This window comes from Spodoptera frugiperda, chromosome 27 (assembly GCF_023101765.2).
Source record: "Spodoptera frugiperda isolate SF20-4 chromosome 27, AGI-APGP_CSIRO_Sfru_2.0, whole genome shotgun sequence".
NCBI classification, from domain to species: Eukaryota; Metazoa; Arthropoda; class Insecta; order Lepidoptera; family Noctuidae; genus Spodoptera; species Spodoptera frugiperda.
Window position 1 is genome coordinate 13,319,143 of NC_064238.1, and position 22,635 is coordinate 13,341,777.

General features: G+C 37.1%; 2 protein-coding genes across 2 annotated transcripts; both read right to left on the reverse strand.

The window, feature by feature from the left end:
* Nucleotides 1-171: 171 nt before the first annotated feature.
* On the reverse strand, nucleotides 172-4,321 carry LOC118263889 (trypsin beta-like). The gene is made up of 6 exons (XM_035576100.2): nucleotides 3,954-4,321; nucleotides 3,492-3,521; nucleotides 2,981-3,161; nucleotides 1,001-1,253; nucleotides 773-928; nucleotides 172-394 (listed from the first exon to the last, which is right to left on the reverse strand). Exons 1-6 carry the CDS (start codon nucleotides 4,168-4,170, stop codon nucleotides 218-220), a joined length of 1,014 nt encoding a protein of 337 aa, XP_035431993.2. The 5' UTR covers nucleotides 4,171-4,321; the 3' UTR covers nucleotides 172-217.
* Nucleotides 4,322-10,951: 6,630 nt separating this feature from the next.
* LOC118263615 (serine protease inhibitor dipetalogastin) lies at nucleotides 10,952-12,397 on the reverse strand. The gene is made up of 2 exons (XM_035575710.2): nucleotides 12,290-12,397; nucleotides 10,952-12,183 (listed from the first exon to the last, which is right to left on the reverse strand). The coding sequence occupies exons 1-2, from the start codon at nucleotides 12,303-12,305 to the stop codon at nucleotides 11,039-11,041; spliced, it is 1,161 nt and encodes a 386-aa protein (XP_035431603.2). The 5' UTR covers nucleotides 12,306-12,397; the 3' UTR covers nucleotides 10,952-11,038.
* Nucleotides 12,398-22,635: the final 10,238 nt, after the last annotated feature.

Below are 22,635 nucleotides of genomic sequence, written 5' to 3' on the forward strand. Positions count from 1 at the left end.
TTATCGACTCGTTTTTCCAGACAGCAGGAGTTATTTTCGTTCACAGATGTTACGTGTGCTGCCATCTATTTTTTTATATGTGATCTAACGTTTGACGAAATAATTTTGTTTGATGAAACTTTACGATACTTGGTACTGGTAAGTAATGAACTAATGAGGCATACTTACACATTATTTCTACTAGGTACCTACTTCAAAACCTTTATTAATATCAAGTTTACAAAACGGTGTTGTTTTCAATCTTCTTGGTGATGTGGCCATGCACCCAGTCGTAGATGAGGGGGTATGACAATCTGGTGTAGACTCCTGGGAAGTTTCCACGAGCACAGCCGAGACCCCAAGACACCACTCCGATGAGAACACCTTCGTACACTATGGGACCTCCACTATCACCCTGTCACAGAAGAATTAAGTGAGAAGACTATCTTTTCTTTAAGTCGTTGTGCAAATGTGGAATTCACCTAATTCATCTGAAGCATTGCGTAATCAGTATCAAAAAGCTATGACAGAACAACATGTGCTCTTACGGATTTTTGATACGGATCAACTGAGTTCATTAGTTGTGTGATCCACAATTGTCATCTGAGTCTTTGGGTGATGGTAAGTCAATTTTGTTTAGTTCTGGAATTTAATTTCGTTGTGATTTTCAATTTCGAGATTATTAATTTGGACAATGCACTCTGTACCTGTACGCAAACTTTGCTTTTCAAATGTATAATACGTTGTCCACGAAATATTAATAAGCAATTCAAAGTTATCTATAATAGGTTACCTGACAGGCATCAGGTGATGCTTGGCTGAAGGAACCGGCGCAGAACATGGAGGCTGGGTCAATGGCCTTCCTGTCGAGGCCGGAGCGACGGCACAGCTTCATGGCTATAGTCTTGATTGTGGAGGACTGTAGGTAGGTCGCACTTGGGCCACCTTCCTATAGTCAAAAATATTTTAAAAGTATTCATTCCCTTTTCTATTAAACTAAGTACAGGATAAGGAAAGGTACCTTAAGTTTACCCCAACCGCTGACAATGGCAGGTTCATTAGCCGGCAGCCTGGCTTCTCTCGCCACCAGTCGTATCGGCAGCACTCTGGATGAGAACCGGAGTGGCGAGTACAGGCGCACCAACCCAATGTCATTGGTCTTCGTCTTGCTGACGTAGCGAGGGTGGACGTAGCACTCCTTGACGTCATACATTTCGCCTCCATGCGTCTTCCATGAGGAGCCTAGTCGCACGCTCAGCTCACTCGCTCGTGCTCTGTTTTAAGATTGGCGTTAAAAACTGTGCTTATGTGCATATCTACAAAAATTGCCAGGACATATCCGGACATGTTATGCAGTTTTCTTAATCGATGAAGTTGGTCTATTACAGATGACCGTATCGTCGATATAGAAACCATTAAAAATATTTAAAAAATCTAACTTTGTACATTTAACCAATGATCATCCATACCAGTGAACCATGAAGCTAGAAACACAACACAAAAGAAATGTGATCTAATAAAATAACAATACACAGACTGACAGAAGACTTGAGTAAACATTTATCTAACCAAACTGTTACTAAAGCAGTGTAAAGAATAAACCAGACAATAGATCCATTCAGGCTTCGGAGCACGAAATAAGTCATGAACAATTTTTTCATTTACTTGTGAAGTGCTATAACAATACTAATTTTTATTGTAATAAATAATATCGAACGAGAACAAACAGTTGCGACAGCATCATTTGTAAAAACGTATGACCTTGAATAAAATATTTTATTGAAACCGTCGCGTGCCGGTTTAATTTCTAATTAGTGACAATGAGGTGTTACGAAACCGAAATATCCAAGCAAATCGGTGTCGGAAGTTTTTTCATTAGTTATTGTCAATGAAAGCGAATTAATGGGATTAACAACGGTAATAAAAATTATGGTGAATACCTAATGAGGTGGAAAATTATTGTTTGGACAAGTGCCGTCTTTTTTTGATTAACCGGCACCTGATGGTAAACGATCAACGCCCCCTGGACAACGGCAACACCAGAGTCGTCACAGGCGTGTTGCCGGCCCTTTAAAAAGGAATACGCTCTTTTCTTGAAGGTTTGAAGGTCGTATCGTTTACCTTTAATATTGATTACGTTAGTGGTCATCCAATAGATGCATTTGTTTGTACATGTGATGATAATGATTGGCGTCTTTCTGTTACCTAAGTTAAGACACCTTTTAAATAAAGTGGTTCAAGTTCAAGCTATGAGCATCAGGAAATACCAATTAAATAACATTACATAAAACAAAAAGTCTATTACGCAAAAGGCATAAGAAGAAAAGCGTCTCAGTCCTAATACGAAGGATATTGGAGCAGAGAGCATGTGCCAACATTTTGCCAGCAACGTATCGCTTTCCAAGTGGGTGACAATAAATTTCTCGAGAGCAATCGTAAACTCCCGCGAGACCTACTACCTCTGTAACAAAGTGTGGCTGCTTTTGTTCCATGCCCTCTGGCGATTGCTATTTTGCATCGGAAAAACTCAGGGCTGGTACTCACGGTGGGGCATAAATTGAAATTGGCGAAAGGAACGCAATTCGCTAGGGGCGGGCCATAAAAAGTGCGCGCTACGGCCGCTCGAATTTATTTGTAGTTCGCGGGCTCCTGTACTTGTCTGGTTTTTGTTGGCTGTTTATTGTTTTTGCCTTTATTCCCTCTCGTGAGTTTAGTGTGAGTCTCAACTTGTATGCTTTACGGTCGAATAGTTACGCCGTTTTATCTATTGCGAGTAAACTATCTAAATTCAGTTTTTTATTATATTCAGGGTCTTTTTACAAGTAGTTTTATTCGTACTACTCAAATTACTATATCTGGTGATAACTGCATAAAAAATGCTTTGTAATTTATCGTCAAACTATAGTTGCAGCAGCAAAATCTTTTATTACGTCTAAGGATAAACACGCTTCAAAACCCTAGAAGAACAAATAGATCATCGACAGTAATTATTCAAAGTTACCTTAATAGACAATGAGCAGCAGTAAGCAACCAGATTCCAGTGACCACTGAGCCGCCACATATGGGGTAGGTCCTCTCCCGCAGCGAGACCTGCCAGGGCACCGCGGCGATGGATGTGTTGCGGCCAGACACGATGCGTCGCGTGGAGCCTGGCACCACGGGCTCGGCTGGCGTTACTTCCACTGCAAGAACCATCATCATCGTCATATCAGTCACAAGACCTCCACATCTGAACATAAACTTTTCTAGTGACTTCCAAATAGGTCGGTTGTAAGTGACCTGCATCTAGTGGCCTTTAAAGTTCTCGTATAGAGGCCACGTATCGATGACTCAAGGACTGTAAGTATTTGCTCAAATCAACCTCCTTATCTGATCAAAATAGTAGCCAATAAGTAGGGCCTGCAGTCTTTACTGACAAAATTGATACAATATTTTTCTTTATGATATGTAGGACAGAAGAAAATCGAAAATAAATAGGTATCTTTTAAAACATTATATAGTATGTTTGTTACCTCTACGAGATGCTGTTCGTTTTGTCACATCTGAAACAAATTAAGATATTTTTGCACTGAACTTATTGTAGTAATTTTGCTTATCCATGAATTTTACAAAGCTGTTTTATTCAAATTACTTCCCATATCGTACCTAAGCTGATAGAGTTCTGTTCATAGTCTACGATTATTTAAAATTGCATTGCATTATCGTTGATGTTGTATTGATGCACCGTACGCAAAATGTGTCTACATCTGATGGTGAATCGGACAAGGGTGTTTATACTTAGTGGACGTAGTTTTACTCATCATAACCAATCACAATAGGAATAAGGTACATATAGACTTCACTCATGTTCTTATTTCCTAAAGAAATATACACGATTATTAAGAACCTTTTAATATGTTTCTTGGAATCTTTAACTAACCGTGTCGCGTGATTGTTCTACGTCCAACGTACAAGCAATAACAATCAATGCTCACCCATTAACTTCGATAACAAGTTGTTGTACAAAGTCTTGTACTGTTCCCTCACATGTGACTGGTTTAAGAAGTTCAATATGTCTCCCTTATGTATCTCAGCTTCACCCGCCAAAACTGTATAATCCAACTCCTTCGTAGATTCTATCGGATTGTCGTCTCCCATATCGCATATAATGCATTGCACAGTAACTAACAGTAAAAATACTTTAAACATCATTGTTCCTATGTAAATGTACTAGTTAATATAATGTTCACAATCTTAAATATCATTTTCCAACATCAATTTTTGTTTATAACATTTTATTTCTAATTCCTTGAGCCTACAATACAATCCGCGTACATGGGTAAACTTTAAATCTTAAGTCAGACAATTAATTCGAAAGTTATAAAAACAAATGGCCGTGAAATAAGAGAAGTTTATGGGGTGCATTAAGTTATGCAATGGCACGAGACGGACGCCTGCTAACAATTGCTGACAGAGCGCCGGGGTGAAACTTGTTGCTATTGTGTTTGTGCAGGCGTTTAACAACTTTTCCTCTCTGCTTAACATTATTCGGAGTTAATGATTGCGTCCTCTCGGTGCAGAGACGGCTATTTTTAAAGGAAAATTGCTCCAAGAAAAGGTGTTTACGTAAAGAGCTCTTTAGTTATTTCAGAAAAGCTGTGGAGGATCGAGAGATTAAGTGGGAGTTTAAAGTGAAAATATTTTTACTTCAGATAATAGTTATTAATTGGTTTTAAATATCTACATTACATGAAAAATGTCAAATTTAATTAAATTTCTATTAAAAATGTTGGTAGTAGGGTGATTATCCAAAAATGTACGAAGTAGTCCGATAAGACGAAATGTGCTTACGTGGAAGTCAGGAGAGGATCGCCTCAGCAGTGCGTGCCGTATCACAGAATACCTTTGCATCTGGTCCTGTGATCTGCAGACTGAACACCTACTTAAAATATATTTTTAAAGTACTTCTGTTATTTTAAAAATACCTTTGATCTTATAAAATCTTGTCGTCGGTACCTACTTCTAATTTATGACGTTTTTTAATGAAGTCCAAAGTGAAACTAACTTCTTTTCATAGCTGGAAGCAGAATACGTTAGCGAAAATTCAAAAAGAAGGTTGTCTAAGTTTTAAAGCGTTCTAAACATGTCCCGGGGCCAGTATCCCTGTCTCGGGAACGGAGAAACTCACTGACTGTGACTACCTCCTTCAGTACGAGCTGCTTCAATCAAGTTTTGAAACTATTTTACAGTTTCTTGTTACAGTTAGAAAATCAATTAAATCATCTGTGTCAAATGTAAAATGGATTACCAAAGATGTAACTGGTATAGGTATTATATAGTTACTATAATAATCCATAGGTATTCCACTTAAATATAATGCACTATGTAAGTTCAACTCAAGATTCCTTCGTTTTTGTGAGACGTCCCTTATCTATACTGAATAGTGCCACAACAAGACACTTTACACCTTATTATAATACTAATTCGAGCCTTTATTTCTTAACAAACTTACACTAAATATACCTAAGGAAGACAATAAGGAATGGCTCACCATTTTGTAAGACATAGAACATGTTAATACATATCGTGGCTATACTACTGACATCTACTCGGCCCTGGCCCCAGTTTCCAACACTTTATTCATACATAATGGCGTCGGAACATATTCTTTTAGGGCTTGAAAAGGGCACCGTTTATTGTGCGCACTTCGCCGAGTGTTAAGATTGCGAATAAAACGATTACTATACAAGTTTCTAAGTAGGCCGCCCTTGTAGGCCAAACTGAGGTAAGGGAAGGTTATGTAGGCTTTAGTATGTATTCGACCATTTTGTTATGAGTATTGTTGTTTTTTCTGTGTTCTATATAAGGTGTTTTAAAATTATCTGCCACGGTTTTAATGGGAGGTAATGTTGTGTTTGAAGATTACAATACTAAAGAAGTTTCGTACCCTGGATCAGTTAATTCACTTTGAGAACATGAACAAGTTAAATAAACTTTGACTCTACTCTGCATAAAATTGTTCACAAATACGCACAATGCGAAAACAATTGCTATCAATTGTTTTCATTGAAGAAGCGACAGAGACAGTGAAAGAGATAGCTCTTTCATAACAAACTCATACTTAATCATTTATAAACCGTGGCAGATACTTTTAAAATTCCTGATATGTATATCATTTAGCGTTCCATTCCAGGAAAGCATTTTAAATCAGGTTATTAGGTATATTCCATTCGCGTTTTACATCACATTAGTTGATCATTGATAAGAATCATTCTCTACATTATTTGTAGGTTTACACAAGTGGATGATCAAAGAATTTCGCAGACAGACCGCATTCCATATTAATTAGTTACATAGATCGTCTGTTGCTGTACTTTGTTACAAGTTTCAAGCTACGGTGACTATGAGTTTTTTGGAAACGTTTATTGTCACTTATTCTTAGCGACTACTATGAGCGGAGTAGGTGGAAATTATTTTCGCCAATGATAATACCTTTTATTCGGATTATTTAGTTGGAGTGCATATATGGTGCATCAGACAAGATTTAGTAACCAAAAACGGACAAAATCTTGTCTAAAATTATTTGTCTTAAGGTTCTGTCTCGCTCTCATTCGTCTGAAAAAAATACAAAGAAATGTTATGTACCTATGACAAATAATAGTAATTTTTATTGGTGCAAAATAAATGAATACACTTTGCCCATATTCAATTCCAATGAATAAATGGCACATCATAAAGTTTCAATTACTATAATTAAATTAAAAGAAACATAATAATATTTATCCATGGTATTTACCGACCGATAAAAAATATTTCAATTGCTATTGATCATGTTCAGTACTCAGTAATTTTCTACTCGACTGACGCAAATAAATGGAAAGTACAAATACTGTATTTACGTATTTTATTTATTCAATTATTTTGTTTGAAGTAAAATAAATGAAACCACTGTCTGTTGTTGTTTTAAAACAATGAAATAAATAAGAATTAATTCAACGAAGAGTGTATTCTTCATAGCCTTGACAAAATGATTGTTTGTAATAATTTATTGCATTTTTTTTATAAAAAGTGCAAGTTTGTTGTGGGTTTAATGAGTCACAGAAATTGTATTGTTTTTTAAAACTACTGAGTAAATAAGTAATTGTATAGAAATCTATGAATTAATTGATTTCTTGTTTGATATGGGGTATTGAGAACATAAAGTAGTTACTTATACATAATTAAAACATACGTCATGTTTTGAGTATTGTTTACTTAGTACGCACGTAGTTAAATTGCGGATACATATGTACAGTTATTCTTAAAAGTAATCCCCGAAGATCTAGAAAGAGCTGGATGGCACACATTAAGTAAATGTAACACATGTTTTTAATTTTTTTGGGAATTTCTTCCATTTTTGCTACGAGTTTCCATGATGACAAGGTTATTGCCATACATATCGCACTGCGAGATATGCAATTCAGGAGTAAAAACACAATACATTTTATCTATGCCGAGAATCGAATCTGAAATTCTATGTTTGACAGCTACTTTTGCGATCATCACAACAATCTGCGCGATAACATTTCATTCATGTTACAAAATAAATATCATCTTAAAGATGCATCCCACTGTTCCACAGTCATCCTAGTCCCTAGCGGCAAAAGTTGGAATGTTTTAAAAGGCAGTGAGTTAACAATTTAGTTCGCTGCAGCAGATGAGCCCCGCTTCCGAACCGTACGGAACATCGCGCAGCGTCTTGTGAACCGGACCGGGATGTACCGTCTATATGGTTGTATTTTTGTTGGCTGCATGCTGCATCTACTTTTATTACTTACCATGTTTTTGTGCGATTTTTCTTATTATAAAAGTAGTATATTTTTAAGTTATCAAACATGTTAAAGACGTGAGTATGGATAAGCTTCATCCAATTACTTCTACCATCTTGCGAGACGAGAAGGAGTGTCAGACTCTTACTGATTAAAAACCACCCACTCCTGTTTTTTGAGCCGGAGCCCCGGTAACCCGCTAAGCAGTCCGTAGCTCCAGGTCGGCATCAGCCCTACTGGACCTCATCTGTGGTGGTCTGATGGCTCTTTGAAGTGCTTGCGGAGAGTATGGTTAAGCTGGCTTTGTGATAATTCTAATAATTTGTGTTGGGTTTCATTGAATAGAATGATGAACTAGTTCACATCGAGTTTTGAGCTGCTATCCGTTTACAGTTTTTCGTCAATATCTCGTTCTTATCCGTAACTGAACAGAAACCTCTTCAATAACATATCACTGAGTTCGATGGAGGGATATACGTTTCGCTAGCCGGTTGTTTGTAGTTCCTGAACTTTAATTACATAATATTCTAGGTATGCACATAGATTATAAATAAGAATACAACAAGTATAATGATAAATAGCAGCATGTAACGAGGCGATTCTGTAATATTTTATCCGGGTATTATTTTTGTACAATATTTAGTATCTCTGCCGGTGCTCCGTGGCAGATGAGCTCGCGTCCGGTGCGCGTCCGGGACAAATCCCGCGCGACCCGCCGTGCACCTAGCGGTGTTGTAGTGAGACTGGGAACAGTAGGGCAAATAAACTTAAGACCTTTACGCATTTATCATCAGATTGTATGGTTTGTCCATCAATACTTTCACTTCAAAAAGTAGGGATTGGATTTTTTTTCCTAGATTTCAGTTCGTTTATGTTTTACATCAGTAGTAGGTATTACATTCACTATATGAATGAAAAACCGTGATTTTGTAATCTCAAGGTAAAACGCTTATGATTAGGATTAAAATATCGATGATTAAAACGAAATATTACCTGAAAATGTTATCTTAGTATTATTTTTTTGTAGCAGGGCAAAGGCCTTAGAGCCTTCTGTGGCCAATCCTTTTCATAGGCAAAGTTCATCATCCCGCCATCTAATTCTCGGCCTGCCGCGACGTTTATTGACGTTGAGTGCTCCAATCCTGTGCTCCAATTAGTAGAGAGTTTTGGCCAGCAACTTAAAAATCTTTACACTTTGACAGACAGTCGTCATTGAATGGTCTAACTGTAAGAATTGTACTGTGTCATTGGAATTGAGCTTTTCCGTGGATTTTTACCATGGCTTTCAGTGAGTCGAGTCGTGGCTATTGTTTTGTGAAACTTTTAGCTCATAAATTATGTAAAGTAGTGGAATGGTTTTAAAATTACGGAATGCACACTATACAGTGCGTTGTTAGTTTAGTATGGATTGTGTTGGTATGATTGGGTACGATTCCCAGGTTGATTAGAATGTTGTGGTAGCAGAATTACATACTACTATAAGTTATGCTAAGTTCTAGGTTAAGCAAATGTAGTTTATGATAAATTAGTGATAGCCCTGAAATTTGCAACGTCTAAAAATGCCGTTAAACTATACATAGTATTTAAATTAAGACCTGTAATAACTTAACATGAGAATAAAGAATTTGAGTTTGAATTTGAAAAAAATTTAATGGGGACGTGACAAATTCAGTATAAAGATTTTCTGTGCCTACTAAAATGTTTGAATACATAATAATTACGAGTATATAATGTAGTTACTTAAAACTAAATCTCCTCTCAAATAGAGGTTCAACAAGCCTTGTATAGAGCGGGTTATCTTGACCTGCCTAGCTTGACCTCGGGCTAGTTAGTAGTTTCCAGTGGCACAGTAGAGCACTTTAACTCTTCACTACTACTGTTTACGCTGTCTTATATTATTTATACTTATACTTCAATATATAAAGCTGAAGAGTTTGTTTGTTTATTTTAATGCGTTAATCTCCGGGACTATGGTCCTATTTGATTTTCTTTTTGTATTGGATAGTCCAGTTATCGAGGAAGATTATAGCAACGTAACACCTTTTACGATGGGATAGGCAGAGGTGCACAAACTCCGTGCTATCACTGAAAAAATATTGAAAAACCGAAATAGCCCAGGAATTGCGACTGCCGGACAAGTCAAGACAAGACAAGACGAGGAAGTCATAGTTATAGGCTATAAAACATCACTCTACGATTAAAAGGAGCCAAGCAGACTGGGTGAAATAGCCCGAAAGTAGCTAGTAATAGATAAAAACATATTAGATCTACTTCTCAGACCTACTATTGTGAGCACGGTTTGCGCTGTGATTGGGCCTACATCAAGCAAATTCTTTGTATGATCCATAAGTACTTGTTCTGGGTATATTCTTTTTGTGAACGGGCCTACAATACGGGAAATATCGTAGCTTGTGGCAAAGTTAAAAGAAATCATTAGCCATTCAGAGTTAGTTTACACGTGTATATTAAACGTAGGTGGAAGTAAGTGGGTGAAATACTTTGTTTTCAGACATTTATTTCATCATGAAGATGATTGAACTAAGCTCCTTCTTAGAAAGAGCTGTCTAAACTAATTTCATACTAGATATCACAAGGATAATGCTTCTTAGTAATCATATTTGTTAGGAGTTTTTAGAATGTATTTTGTTAATTTTTTGCATTCAAAATAATTTTAAATTGTTATTAACTGTAATAGTAACTAATTCACATAACTTCTTAGTGTATAGGTTCGAAACCAACTTAAGGAGTTTTCTAAAAACTCCAAAGGATATAATATTTACTAAAAGACAAAATGCGCTAATTTAATATTTTTTTATTTTGTACTCCCTAAAAATCTTGGTCAGTGAAGCTGATTTCAAATTATTCTCAAGGTTTACGATGATAATTTGGTTTTACGACTATTATGCTTACGACATCTATTTAGTTTTATACTTTCACAGTCGTAAAAAAAACAGCTGTCATAAATAAATATAGAAGTGTCTGTCTGTGATCATTACGTGTGTCGATGATAATCAGAGCGGGGTGGTTTGGGGCCAGCCTCCCGTCAGTAATATTTACTCGAAGGATGCTGTGAAATGAACTCGTGTCCATTCAGGAAAAATGTCAAACCGTATTTCTAGGAAGCTGTTAACGAAACAACACGTGATGAGGATGAGAGACGGCGATGAAATAATAATTCAGTTAAATATTCTTTGACTCTTTATTGACATCGAAATGAAGGAAATAATTTAATTAAAAGAATCTTGTTTGTTTGATTGAAGTGATTTCAATCTCTAACAGGGTCCATAATGTAACACGTACAGCGGGTATCCGATGTCGCTGTTGCAGTCTCTATTGCACCGGAACCAGCATATGTTCCAGTAGGAGCGGCCGTCGCTGCCGCAGACCGGAGCGAACCGCCGCGTGCAGCACGTGCAGTCACACTCACAGCGGCCAGGGTGCGCGATACCAATCAATGGCAAGCCCAAGTCAGACCGCCTCTTGTTCTCACACCGGTGCTGACAACTGTTGCCATACGTCCTCCCATCAGTACCACACACAGGCTGGTACTGCAGCGTGCACAAGCAAGGACAAACTCCCTGACTGGCGATTGTCAGACAAGGACGATTTTGTAGCTTACGTCTTTTGTTCTCACATGTGAAGAGGCAAAGGTTAGCAAAAGTTTGACCATTGCTTGCACACACTGGCTGGTAGATTCTCGGACATGTGCAGTCCATACACCTCCCCTTGTACTGGATGGTAAGGCACGGCAAGCCGAGCTGGTATCGTCTTCTGTTCTCACAATGGAACTGGCACAAGTTGTTGTAAGTTTTTCCGTCGCTTGCACAAACTGGGTCTATGTTAAGCGGACACACGCAGTTGTCTTGTTCGCAAGGACCTTCATGTTTCACTTCGATGCAAGGTTTTCCGTTGGCTTGGTTGTACCTACTGATGCATTGAAGATAGCAAATGTTCTTGTACGACTTACCATCTGTGCCACAAACTGGAATAGCAATATTGGGACAGATACAATACGTTAGTTTGCAAGGTCCAGGATATTGGACTCTAATAGGATCGAGGCCCATGAGATGACGTCTTCTGTTCTCGCAATCAAATAAGCATTCATTGCCATAGGTGTGGCCATCACTCGCACAGAGAGGTTTCCCACCGAGGGGACATTTGCATGGTGTGCGGGGACATGGCCCCTGGCTAACTACATGTATAGGTGGGAAGCCGTTCTCCACCCTGTGTTTACTGATGCATTTAACGGAGCACTCGTTGGAGTAGGTGTTGCCGTCGGAGGCGCAGACTGGCCGGTACACACACTCGCACTCGCAGCGCACGTGAGCGGAATGGCTGGGGTATGGCATTGGTACAAGGGGGTTGTTGTCACAGCTGGAGACATACGGCAGTAAGGTTGCCACCGTCACCAATAATCCTGGAAACAATAACATTACAATGATTAGTTTTTACAATATTTATAACTTACTTTTTTCGAGCCAGAGGACAGGCCGATATAAAAAGAGTAATTTACATAACGAGACCTTTTACAATAATCATGTTGCACAACGAGCACTCGGTTCTGTGAAGCCACCCCCTGAGCTGTAGCTTTTATAGTGTGCATGTTTACTTGGCCCTTTGTTGCACCCAACAATATATGTAACGAAGAATGAACAATTTATTATGCAGAAACAATAACGACTCTATTTGTAAAGAAACTGTTGCGCAAATAAATGCTTTTTATTTGTCGCAGTGAGGTTGTGAGAATAAATGTTGGATTTTCGATATTGATCTAGATATAACCTTTGTATGCAGTAATAAGTGTACTTTACATAACATTATGCTATAATAATTTCCTTAAAATAACAATAAACATGATACATTTATAGTATTAGATTTGTATAATGAGTAACTTCTGCTTGAAATCTAAATCATCTTGGTAACTACAGTAAACTGATAAATGGCAAATATTATATTGTTCAACTGACCCCTTTACGTATAATATTTTTGTTTTAATTCGTTACAATGCAGTGAAAGTAGCATGCTGTATAAATAAACGACTAATGATGTGAATCCTACTAGGTGTGTGCACAGATGCAGTAGACACAATAGTTTAATATTGTTTACGCTTTTGTGTAAAAAAAAACAAATGTGCACATATTGTTTGGCCTTGTAAGCGTCAGTTAATTAAATAAACCTATTGAAGTACTAGTAATGCACTGTTTAAACAATATATTTTCATTGATTGCTTTGATTCTACTTGCATTTGTCAATGGTGTTGTTTAATATTTTACATCAATAATTTATTAAACTTTTTCAACCAAATTAGGTTCAATTTACACTGCCATGGAATGGAATAAAAGCGACTTTTTGCAACGAAATTGTATATAGCATAATGATCTTTATAGCAACTGTATATAATACACAAATTAAATACGCGGTAAAAATTGTACGCGAATCCTCGTCGTGCATTATCGAGAATTCCTGGCATTTAATGTGTTGTGGATGTTGCGAAAATGAGACTCTGCGCACTCATTCCATTCCGTGTAAATTGAACCTTAGATATAGTAGTTGCTTTACGTATTTATTATCACATGTTATGATACATTCTACAAAATGACAATTGGTAATTTTGCAACACCAATTAATTTTCAACAAAAAGTAATTTATTATATTACCTCAATGGTTTTTAATTAGCATAATATATTGAAATTAAATAAATTCATAAACATTTTTGTTTACATTTAATTTTACTAAAACGGTTATTACGGTTCAGTTAATTTTATAATGTAAATGATAGTTGGCACTGGTACACACATAACGTCACACATGTCTACTACCAGGGTCAGTAGAAACAAAGTTCTAGTTTTTTTCTTTTACATTATTTCTTCATTTATTTAACTCTTCATGCGATCCTCTCAAACCAAAAGAGATAGTGCTTGCAGCATAGAGATTTCTTCTCCTTCTCTTAAACATTCAATATTAAACCCAAAAAACCTTCAGAGGAAACCCAGTTCTTCAAATCCTCGTATGTTACAGTCGACAAACTAATCCTTACTTACAAAGAGGTCCACTACAACACATACGCACAGAATTAAGGGTCATAACGAAATCAGTTTTTATTCGTTTCAAACGTTGGCTGCATGATTTGATAAGGGCGATGGAGGCGCCATCTTTATTCAATCTTCGCCACCTTTCAATTCGGGCCGGCGCGTGACCAGAATACTAGGCTGGTACCCGGTCACCATAAAGCAGGGTGCTGTAGGAAACTTCTCGCTGTGGTTAAAACTATGAAACATTTTGTAAAAGAGATGTTTGTATTGGTGACTATTTTAAGTATAACTTTATTAGTGACTATCATAAAAGGAGAATAAGTACAATTTTATGTAGGTATACGTTTGTTTGTATTATAAGCAGCAGCGCGACAGTCACCGCGTCGTATGTTGCGGAATGCTGCTCATGAATATGAGCCTCTAGCATGGCTTGAAACTAGTCGAGTTCCTCGTCAAATAATTACATGAGTAAGCCGAAAATCATAATAATTAATGACCCACCCATTAATTAATTATACGTAAATGCATAGGACCGTCTTAGTAAAAACTGTACTTAATGATTATTATTCTCCATAAACGTACTCAAAGCAACAATATGAGAAGAACGGTACTTAGTTGATGGAAAATCTTGCCAATGTGATATGATGTGACGACCATGACTGCCAAGATGTACCAAGAGAGTGTAGACCGATAGTGAGTTTTTTTTTAATCTTTACTTAGTTGTTAGTTTCTCGTAATACTTAGTCTCAATGCGTAGTTTAGTATATTTTCTCAAGCTATTACCATGAAACTGTATCGTATGGTCACAATGGTGTTGACGAGCTCGTTCCAACTTGAGGCGGCTAGCCGAAGTATTAAGAAGTCGGTGTACACTGCCGGAGTGGAGGTGGACCGCTACATCCATACTGTGAACACACCGCTTTATACTATTCTGTGCAGGCTTCCCTCACAAAACAATATTAACAATGAGCCTTGGTGTTTATTTGGATTTTTTGATTGCATGTGGTGTTTACGGAGAGGGTGGAAGAAAGGATTTAAGTTTTGACGTTGTAATGTGATGGATAAAATAAAGAATGTGCACTTGATAACCATAAGTTGACTGTCTCGTTGGTCGAGTGGTCACAAGTGTGACTGCTGGACAAGGGGTCTTGGGTTCGATTCCCGGGTCGGGCAAAGTATTTCAAGTGGGTTTTTTTGGTATTTCGAAAAATGGGAGCACGGAGTCCGGAATTGTGCACATGGCAATAGGCTCACCCCTTATTACATGGGATTTATAACACAAATGGTGAAAATAGGGTATTGTAAAGCGGCATTACCTGCCTTAATGTGCAGATCTGTCTACCCCTTTAGGGATAAGAAGCGTGACACTGCTCCATTTTGTTATTAGGAATTCTCAGGAATAGACAATTTTAGTGACAAAAATATTGAAAGTCTTGTAACTCAACAAACGATTCGCAAAAATTGCTTAACCTTCCTTAAACCGAAGGCATTAGGGTTGACTTAATTCTAGTAATTATCTAACCCATCTAATTCACCCACAATGGCCCGCTTCACATGTTATCTTCACCCATAAGTGTCGACGTGGGTTTTTGGGGGTTAATGACCTACCAGCGTAATTAATTTATTCGGAACCTTTGTACGAAGCACTTCTTACTAAGAATAAAAAAATGCTCCTTTTTAAGCTCCTGAATATCTCTTGTATATTGTTCCTCTTAATTGGACGTTTACTTTATGAAAGGCCGTTACTATATTTCTTTTTTAATACATTTATAAATTAAGTTGGAGCCTAGGTGAATGAAGTTATTGAATACGTCTTGTTTCTATAGATCTTAAGATAATTTGTGTGACTTTGTGAGGTTCGACTTCGTTTGCGTTGTTTGTATAAAGTGTGGACATTTTTTTATAAATTCACATACACCAGACACGAAACCACAATTTGTGGATCACACAAAGAGTTGCTCCGGCAGCCGATTGCCCAGTCACCACGCGAATCGTGCAGTCCAGTAATTGAACTACATTATTTTGATTCAAAAATGTATCTGTGATTCCTCAGCAGAGTCAATATTGAAGTTAAAGGTTTGGTATATCTGTTCACGTATGGATAACTTTTAAAATAAATTATTATCGACATTGTTTAATGTTCGTCCAATGGTTAGTCTATCGTCTGTACGGCTAACGTTTTATCTATGAGTTACTTATTCACAAGGTATGATAACTACTATTTAATTAATGTAAACTCCGGAACATAATAAAATTAAAAAACTGCGTTTTAAAAACCAAAAACTAAAAACATTTGAACATGAAACATTGAGAATTTTGAAAATCTGAAAACACACATTGGAACATAGTACCTCCACCTTTTCTGAAGTCGGTAAAACAATATTAATAGCTCAGTGCACATCATCTACCTCTATTTATCCACCGAGAGTATACATTGAGGAGACCCTGAATAGATCCCGTGTGCTCCTCTAAATCAACAGCGTAGTGTGTGTAGTCAAATTAAACCATAACACGGCCGTCTAAAGCTGCATAACTTAGTTCCAACACCGGTCAGCTATAGCTTGGACAATTTTATTGGGTAAACAGTACTGTAGGCTGGACCATGTTTTTTTATTTTTATTTTCATTGTGTCACGATGCTGAACAAATATACCGTGGAATTGATTTTGTGTATTTTAAAAGAGTAGTAGTAATTAAGTTTGTGAGTTAGTGATGCGCTTTGAAATTGTTTATTTTTAGCAATACTGATATCAAGGTTCGTGCTGTGGCTGGGTAACCAGCTGTCTTGTAACGGATAGCGGGTTTATCCCGCACGAAGCAACTCTTTGTCTAATCTACAAATTGTTGTTCTGGGTGTCATGTGTATGACAAATTGTATCTTTATAAACGCATCTACGACACAGGAGAAAGTCTTAGAGTTTAAACAAAAATGTTTGTATGCGTCTTGTTTTAATAAAATTTAAGTGACTGACTTTATTTGCATCTCATATTTCATTTGTATTGAAGATACCTATGGCAACATGTAAGGATCCATCCTCTTGTGAGGCATGAAGGAGTTTTGAAGTAGAAAAATTACCTATCCAAAGGACAAATTTTAAACCCCTCTTTTTTCTATATTTCTCCGTCATATTGTTTGGCACTTGCATAATCTTCTACACCTTTAATCCCTTATAACCCAGGAATACTACCAAACCAATAATGTTTTCCCAAACAGACACAACAATATCATTCATTCATAACTCTGTTTGAGCCAATTACGTCGTGCATTATGAACCAGACACCACAAAGGGAGCCATGAATGTTTGCTAATCACTGATTCACTGGGGCTATCATGATTGCCTAGGATTAGGGCGCAGGCTGATTTAAGCTGGATATTCTCTGATTGCACTGTGATATTATGATCTTGATACTATGATTGGAGTACCATTAGAGTAATAGAAAATAACTATATTAATTATTATGTTATCGGTTTACTCACTTAAATGTTAGACGAAGAACTATACTGGTTTCAAGCCATGCCAGAAGCTCATATTTATAAGCAGCATTCCGACAACAGCGACACGCGACGCGGCGATTGTCGCGCTGCTACTCCTGAGTTCTTCGCCAAACAGTTACGTCAGTAAGCTGATAATATAATAATGAATTTAATAATATAATATAATATAATATAATATAATATAATATAATATAATATAATATAATATAATATAATATAATATAATATAATATAATATGCCCCCCATAAATCTAGCTTCACGTCCGGCTTGACCACCTAAGCCACGTGGGGGGCGGACGCTGTTAACTGTTAATACAGTTAAATAACTAACAGTGACCAACGAAGCTCTAGTGCACCTTCAAGATGGAGAGAGAAATAAGTAATTCTAGTATAGGGTCGCTTCCCGGGGGCGATCGCCGGGGCACGTCTGGAGCTGACGCTGGACGTCTCAGCATGCGAACCGTCAGTGGCTCTACGCTGAACAGGCGGGCTAGAGTCGGGGAACCTGAAAATGCAACAGCCGAACACAACCGTCACGCCGAGGATGCTTTGCAATGCGGGTCTTTGACCCAAAGTGTTGCCGGTACCTCCGCACTTCAGACCACGACAAGTTCAGAAGATAATTCAAGAATAAGAAAGTGGTCAATAGAAGAACAACGAGAACTCATGTTTTGTTATTTTAAATCGAAAGCAGAAGGACCAGGATATCTCAAACGACTATATAATACATTTAAACAAAGAAACCCAAACAATTTTAAAGTTCATAAGCTAGATGGAAATAAGCTTTCCAATCAAGCCCGAATAATCCTTAATGGTAAAGCCATATCTAAAGAAGAATTAGCTTTAATTAAAAACAAAGCAGAACAAACAGTGGATACAGTTAGCTTAATTTCCGAACACTCAACAACACTAACACCCAATAATTCTAGATCTCACACACCGATATCAATCACACAATCACCAACACCTAACACAAACTCACACACACTTGACAATATAGATAGTAGAAGAAAATGGACTACGGAAGAACAGCATGAACTAATGTTTTGTTATTTCAAAGCTAAAACTGGTGGAACGGGCTATATTAAAAGATTCTATGATTTGTTCTGCTCCCGAAACCCTGATAACCCAAAAATACATAGATTTGACGGAAATAAACTTTCAAACCAAGCTCGCACGATACTCAACCGTAGACTTATATCAGACGAAGTTTTAGCCCAAATTAAACTCAAAGTGCAGAACTCACCTATTGAACCTTTAAATGATTCCCCTGTAACAGAAATAGATTTCCAACCAGACGTAATCACGACACCTGTGCCTATTACATCACACGAAGGAACGACTATGGAAATTGAAGCAAATTCACCAACTATTAACACAGATAATACAGAAATTGTAGAGATTCATGAAGACCAACATCCCGTTATAGTAGAGTTTTTACAAATATTAGCTGAAGTTAGAGCCACCGACATTAAAGATAGAAAGTTTTTGCCGAAACCAAAATTTTCAAAATCGTTTATAGCTAACATGCAAATAATAAATAAATACCTCCCAAGTGTTTTAGAATTTGATAATTCATTACGTCACATAAACGATGTTATATATGCAGTAGCTCAAACGTTGATTAAAATCAACAACCAGACTCCATATACATTAAACAATAAACCGAAACCCAAAAAAGACCCCCCTTGGAAATTAAGAATTAAAAATAAAATAGAAGATTTTAGAAAAGAACTAGGTAGGTTAACAGAAATTAGAAGTGGAATAAATAGTAGGAAAATAAATAACATTAAAAATAAACTATTCGATAAATACAATATTTTCAGTGACAATGATCGTGATAATACTATGGAAATAATAAAACAAAAAATTAAAGCACTATCCGCTAGACTAAAAAGATACGACGACATAGATAAAAGAAAAACGCAAAACATAATGTTTCAGGAAAACCAACATAAATTCTACAAGTCACTTACAGAAAATACTAATACTATAAACAGTTTACCGACGAAAGACGAAATACAACATTTCTGGGCATCAATACTATCACAACCCATTAGTTACAATAAAAACGCGGAATGGATTACAGAAATAGAAACAGCAATGAGCAATATTGAAGAGACAAATCTGGATGAAATAGGTTTAGATAAACTACGAATTGCATTGAGGAAGATACACAATTGGAAAACACCAGGTATTGATAAAGTTCAAAATTATTATTTAAAGTATTTAACCAGCACTCACCCATATATAGCAGATTTATTTACAAGAATTTTAAATAAAACAGAGGCAATAGAAGATTGGTTTACAACAGGACAAGTTATTCTCATACCTAAAAATAGCCAAACCCAAGATCCGAAAAACTGGAGGCCAATTGCGTGTCTTCCGACAATGTACAAATTACTAACTTCGGTAATAGCAAACGAACTGTACACCCACTGTGATAATAACAATATACTGGCACCTGAACAGAGAGGTTGTAGGCGACGAGCTAGGGGCTGTAAAGATCATCTCATGATGAACAAGGCCATACTCGAAGACGCACATCAGTCTCAGAAGAACTTAAGTATGGGGTGGGTGGATTATCGAAAGGCCTTTGATAGTGTTTCGCATGAATGGTTGCTGAGAGTGTTAGACCTTTATAAATGTCCAAACTCTATCAAAGGTTTTCTTGAGATAACGATGCCTACATGGAAAGTCATCATGACAGCCCGTGGCTCAAATGACTCCGTTACTACAGGCCCGATATACATCAAAAGGGGTATATTTCAAGGAGATTCATTGTCGCCACTTCTTTTCTGTTTAGCAATTAATCCCCTCTCACAAATACTAAATAAATACAAAGAAAAAGGATATAAAGTTAAAGATACACCGATAAATCATTTGTTGTATATGGATGATTTAAAGCTGTATTCTAATTCTAAAAACAATCTATCAATCTTAATAGACAGTACTGAAATTTTCACTTCTGATATTGGAATGAGTTTTGGGCTAGACAAATGTAATGTGTTGCATATGAAGGCAGGTAGGCGAGTAGAACATCAAGGTGTAGGGCACATATTACTTAGTGGTGAGGAATTCGAAAATCTGAAAGGAGATCAAAGCTATAAATATTTAGGTATACACGAATCAGGTAAAATAGAACATAATACAGTTAGGCAGGGACTACAAAAAGAATACTTCAAAAGAGTTAAACGTATCGCAAATTCTCATTTAAATTCCAGAAATCTGATTAAAGCTATTAATAGTTTTGCAGTTCCCGTTTTATTATATTCATTTGGAGTAGTCAATTACAAAAGTTCGGATTTAAAAAGTATAGATGTAAAAACTAGGAAAATTTTAAACATGAACAAAGCACACCATCAAAAAGCGGATTTAGATAGATTATATTTACCAATAGAAACAGGAGGTAGAGGGCTGATAAATATAGAAATGTTGCACAAAACACAAATAATTAAATACCAACAATATTTAGAACGTGAAACAGACTACATTATAAAAACAATAGCTATGCATGATAAAACTAGAGATAAATATTCGATAGATAAGGAAGCAAAAGAAAATAGAATAGAATTTAAAATAAATAATAATACAATATGTACAGATAGCGAAATAAAGTCTGCTAAAATAAAATACACAATAGGAAAATGGAAAGCTAAACCTCTACACGGACAGTTTTACAGATCAGTAATAGATAAAGAAAACATAGATACCAATTACTCGTTTAGATGGCTCAAAAAGCAGGCAATATCTCCCTCACTAGAAGCATCCATATTCTCACTACAAGATCAAGCCATTGTCACCAGGCAGCACGAAAGAGACGTGCTTAAGAGAGCGGTGGACGGGAAGTGCCGGCTATGTGGTGTCAAAGACGAGACCGCACAACACATTGTGGCGGGCTGCGAGCAGCTGGCTGGCACCTATTACACCAGGAGACACAATAACGTGGTACAGTACGTGTACTGGACCCTCCTCAAAAAACACAACATGGAAACAACCAACTTATGGTGGAAAGAACAGCTCACTCAACCTCAAGTCAAAGAAAATGATACAGCCAAAATAATGTGGGAGATTCCAGTTCAGACAGATGTCACAGTTACGCACAATAGACCAGATATTATTTACATAAATAAAATAGATAACAAAACATATTTAATAGACATAACAGTACCATCAGATTACAATATAGGAGCCAAAGAAATAGAAAAACTAAGTAAATATCATTTATTACAAAAAGAAATAACCCGGTTATGGAACACACAAGCACAAGTCGTACCCATAGTCATAGGAGCGTCCGGAATGGTAGCTAAAAGTATCCACAAATATTGCACACAGTTAGACTCCAACATTAACATACACATCATACAGAAACAGGCAGCCATCCATACAACCACCATCCTCACTAAAGTTTTAGGGAATACAATATACGTAGATAAGGAACGCGATCCTCCTCTTCCTTGAGGGTCTCAGGGCGGGAGGATTGTGGAATACCGACTCTCACGAGTCGTGATGTAAGGCATTACACCACATTTTAATATAATATAATATAATATAATATAATATAATATAATATAATATAATAATGAATAATAGAACTCTCAGATTTCACAAAACTAAGAGCTCTCCGCAAATGATACTTACAAGTACCTGGGTATATCAGAGGGATTAGGCATTAATGGACCGGACATGAAACAATCGTTACGGGAACGCTTCTTTGGCCGCCTGAATAAAGTGCTGAAAAGTTCATTATCAGGCGGAAACAAGGTGCGAGCCTATAACGGTTGGGTCATGCCGGTTCTAATGTATTCTTTTGGTATACTCAAGTGGACTCAGACTGAACTTGACACTCTGGATAGGCGAGTCCGAACACTGCTGACTGCAAATCGTATGCATCACCCTCGTTCATCGATCATGAGGTTGTACATCCCGCGGAAGTGTGGGGGTCGAGGCTTGTTAAATGCTAAGACCCTTCATAACCGTGAGGTGTGCAACCTCAGGGAATATTTCCTGAAAGTAAACGAGGGTATGCATCGAGAAGTAGCGGCAGTGGACAATGGATTCACTCCACTATCTTTAGCAAAAGAGAACTGGCGCAAACCTGTGGTACTAAGCGTCAATGACCGCAAGGAGGTATGGCATAGCAAGGAGCTCCATGGACGCTTCTTCCGGGCCCTTCATGGACCCAGTGTAGATTTTCTGGCGTCCGTATCTTGGCTACGATTCAGTAATCTCTTTGGAGAAACTGAAGGATTTGTCTGTGCAATTATGGACGAAGTTATCCTTACGAATAACTACCGGAAATAATTATATTATTAAGGATGGGACCGTTGACATATGTCGGG